General features: G+C 39.4%; 1 protein-coding gene across 1 annotated transcript in view; it reads left to right on the top strand.

The window, feature by feature from the left end:
• The window catches only part of micu2 (mitochondrial calcium uptake 2), a 9,170-nt gene that overhangs the window by 1,034 nt on the left and 4,155 nt on the right, over positions 1–3,981 (top strand). The window contains exons 3-6 of the mRNA XM_032533095.1: positions 2,479–2,510; positions 2,616–2,691; positions 2,942–2,989; positions 3,359–3,441. Coding sequence (XP_032388986.1) covers positions 2,479–2,510; positions 2,616–2,691; positions 2,942–2,989; positions 3,359–3,441 — 239 coding nt within the window. The remainder of the gene's footprint in view (positions 1–2,478; positions 2,511–2,615; positions 2,692–2,941; positions 2,990–3,358; positions 3,442–3,981) is intronic.

Genomic DNA, 3,981 nt, shown 5'->3' with positions numbered 1-3,981 from the left:
TGTTGACAAAGTTTCCTTTTGGGGACGTCATTTGAAACTGAGGAAAAATGAGAAGTTGGAAAACAGGTTATAAATTGCTAAGTATCTCAGAATATTGCGATATGTTTAAAATCGCAATAATATTGTATTGTGGCAAAAGTATCGTGATGATATTGTATCGGGAGGCGTCTGGTGTCGGGGGTGCATGAACGTGTCCTGATGCTTGCTTGGCTTCTTATATTAACTCGAGCTACTGTTGATATGTAATCTCTGCCGGTGTCCTGATGCTTTCTGCAGCTACCCATGGCATACAAAAAAAGCTTATATTTCTGATTTAACTGTATGTATGGTGTCTTTTTGATTACTATATGTATACAGTGGCTTGCATAAGTTTACACAACCATGCTAAAGTTGATCAAAAAGAGGAATAAAACACAACTTTTGGAAATTGATCTTAATGCCTCAATTAAAACAATTAGGAAAATCCAACCTTTTAAGTCCTATGTTAAATTCCCATAGGAGCAGGCAGATTTTTATTTTTAAAGGCCAGTTATTTCATGGATCAGGATACTATGCATCCTGATAAAGTACCCTTGGCCTTAGGAATTAATACCCCCCCCACACACACACATCATCACATTCCCTTCACCATACATAATGCTAGGCATGGTGTTATTTCAGTTAACTTAATAACTGGTTTGATATGCATTGAAAGATGATTTTCTGTAAAGTTCCCCATGTCTATCTCTATGTATGGTGAAGGGTATGGGATGATCTTATGGGGGGGGGGGGGGGGGGCTATTTTAATTTTAAAGGTCAAATGAACTTTATCAGGATGCATAGTATCCTGACCCATGAAATAACTGGCCTTCAAAAATCAGAATGTGCCTGCCTCTATGGGAATTTAAAATACAGGGGGCATATACTTATGCCCCCTGTATTTTAAGGAAGAACATTTATTTATTTACAATACATTATTCATCCACAAAGAAAATTTGTGTCCTTAAAAATTTGGAATTTCCTAATTCTTTTTTCAATTAAGGCATTAAGATCAATTTCTAAAAGATGTTTTTTTGATTCTTCTTTTTAATCAACTTTAGCATGGGTGTGTAAGCTTTCTCAAGCCACTGTATTTTAACCTGTATTCATGTTTTAACCTGTATTAATTAATTAATTTTTTTGTTGCTTCTTCCTGCCATGGTCTAAAATCATCTGACCAAAGGACTACGGTTTAAAAGTTGCCGACTGGCTAACACTGGCACATTTACAGAAATGTTGATTTAATATGAAAGGAATTGATGAGTGTGAAAATAATGTAATAGCCATCACAGTCACCAGATAGATTTCTCGACCCAGTTGAACACCTTTACGAGGTCATGGACGGACATGATCGACAGCGCTCTCTAGTTTTCAGAACAGTTGTGTTCATCCCTCCAGTACAGCTGCAGAGAATCCATGTCAGAGAGCATTGAAGCTATGCATGAGGCTCCTTGTTGCCTAACATTTTACTCAGATATACTATGTTGGTTTTTCCTTTTTTTTGTCACCTGTACATAGACAGGACCAGAATACTATGAGACACCATATCACAATTTAGTGCAGTTCTCTTGAAATGTAAAGGAGGCTACGTAGTGACAAACTGATAGTAAGTGGAAGCGCTGCTGCTGCACATCCACTTCCTTCATTCTAACACGACTCTTCCATGGACAATAGAGACGTGGTATTGTGACAGCAACAAAGAAGAGACAAAAAAGAGCTGCTGGAGGAAGATTTCACATCATAAGTTTGATATTAAATGTAATAACTTGACTAGAACTGGGAGAAATGTCTTGTGCCTGGGCCACAAGGTCAGACCTCGACAGAGCTTTGTATATGAAATATAGATCCGGGTGATTAGAAATAAGGTTGCCTGCAGTATCCTGAGAGTTGTGAGTGGTAATGTGAAAATACTGTATATTATATATATATACAGTGTATATATAATCCTACATATAAATTAGTTTGGGTAGGAGTTGCAATTTGAGGTTCATTAAATGTCACTTTCAAATGTAACTTGAAATGCTTAAAACAAGACTTTACTGTATAAGAGGTGACGTGTTTTTTTTTTATTCACGCATGCACCATGTCAGCAGATATTTAACCATACATAAGTACAGCTAACCTCCATCAGCAGATTAATTCTATATACTGGAGTTATTTTAATCACTGGGAATATAGAAAGAGTTCTAGATATTATTGGCCTATTAGCCCAAAAAGCAGTCATCATGGTTGTCTGTTCTTCAGTCTACGTCACCAGCTGTTGGGTGTTCTCTGTAGTAACGGACAAAAGAATGGTGTACATAATGTTCACTGAACTGCAGGGGATGAAAATCCCCAGACATTCAGATGTATAAAACCAAGATGCATGAAAAAGAAATTGCATGTAATGCCTGTCTTATGCTGTTATTTAATACGCTTTTTTATTGCTATATTAACAGAGCTTTGTTTCTTCTCACGTAGGAAAGCTGCAGAAGAGAAGTTTAACAACAAAAGTATGTCCACATCGACACATTGGTTAGATAAATGGCTTCAAACTGCACATGTAGAGCATACTCATCCTCATTGCTGTTTTCTGCTTCTTATTTGTGCCTTTGCAGGAAGTTAACCAAATGTTGGGGGCCGCCACTAAAGGCCGGGCTGGTAGTGAGCTGTTCAGATCCATAGGAGACAACGGTACGTCTGTCAGCGGAGTAGAGGAAACACACAGGAGCTCCAGACTGTCCACATCTGGTCACGCTGTTACTGACTGCAGTTCAAACTCGGCATCAGAAGGACAACTTGTGGGATCTTAATTAGACCTTTTGTGATCTTAACAGGAAAACTGAATGTTTGCAGAGTATTTGTTTTCAATGTCTGTTAATATACGTGTTGGTTATCTTATTTCCTAAATATAATTCAGCGTACAATTCTTTGTGTCTTGCAGGTTTGATATCCTACACAGAGTATCTGTTCCTGCTGACTATCCTGACCAGTAAGTAGAGTCCTAGTCTCCACAATGTACGTCCATTAATCCAGACTAGTAGATTCCCTATCTCTGCATGAACTTCTGGGCCTTCCAAGGTCTTCCCCCACTCTCTCTCAGTGATATTGTGCTGAATGGATTTGCCCGTGATTTTGAGACTTGACTTTGCATTTTCTCCCCCCCAGTCGTTTGTCCGAGCTTTGCACACCTGCACATTTCAGTGCAGCATCAGTTGACCTGATTTGTGATAATGTTCTTTCTCAGCACTGTTTTCCTGGCTGTGTTGACATAATGTAACTTTGCCCTACTAACCAAGCGCAGGGATTCACGTGAGCTCTTCTAGAATATTCAGATGACTGATGTGCATTACTGTTGCAGAGCCGAGTACAGGATTTCATATAGCTTTCAAAATGCTGGATGTAGACGGCAATGAGCAGGTGGACCAAAAGGAATTTCTCAAGGTAAGACATCTGATAAATTTCATTATGTTTTTGTTGGTGAAATTTGAACAATGTTGTAGTGAACATAACACGGGGGGGCATTGCACAGAGAGAATTGTGATTCTCATTCATGTTTGTATGCATTTCAATTTCAAAAATTATTATCACTTTTAATGCTGCCTCAAGCACTGATGCTGCCACAGTTGTAAGTATGGACCATGGTGCCATGTGAAGGTGAGGGAGAGATGCACTGCTAGCTACTCTCTAGTCTGGTTTCCATCTGTCATGTGTTTGCATCTCTGCAGCCTGCAGCCTAGTTTATACCTACCTACCTGCATTAAATCAAAGCCGTAGGTACGTGGAGATACGGACGCTACGCCGTAGCCTGTCGCGCACCTCTCAAAAAATGTAGCTACACGTTGCAACAACTGTGATTGCTCCGCATGACCGTGGCTTGGTAGCGTTGCATTTCCCCCGACTCCATTCCTCTCCATAAACTACATGAAATCAAGGAAAGGGTTAACTTCTCCTGCTATAGATTTCCCACCGTGGTCAGAAAGA

Source organism: Etheostoma spectabile, chromosome 13, assembly GCF_008692095.1.
Source record: "Etheostoma spectabile isolate EspeVRDwgs_2016 chromosome 13, UIUC_Espe_1.0, whole genome shotgun sequence".
Classification (NCBI taxonomy): Eukaryota; Metazoa; Chordata; class Actinopteri; order Perciformes; family Percidae; genus Etheostoma; species Etheostoma spectabile.
This window is presented reverse-complemented; position numbering and strand designations above follow the sequence as displayed.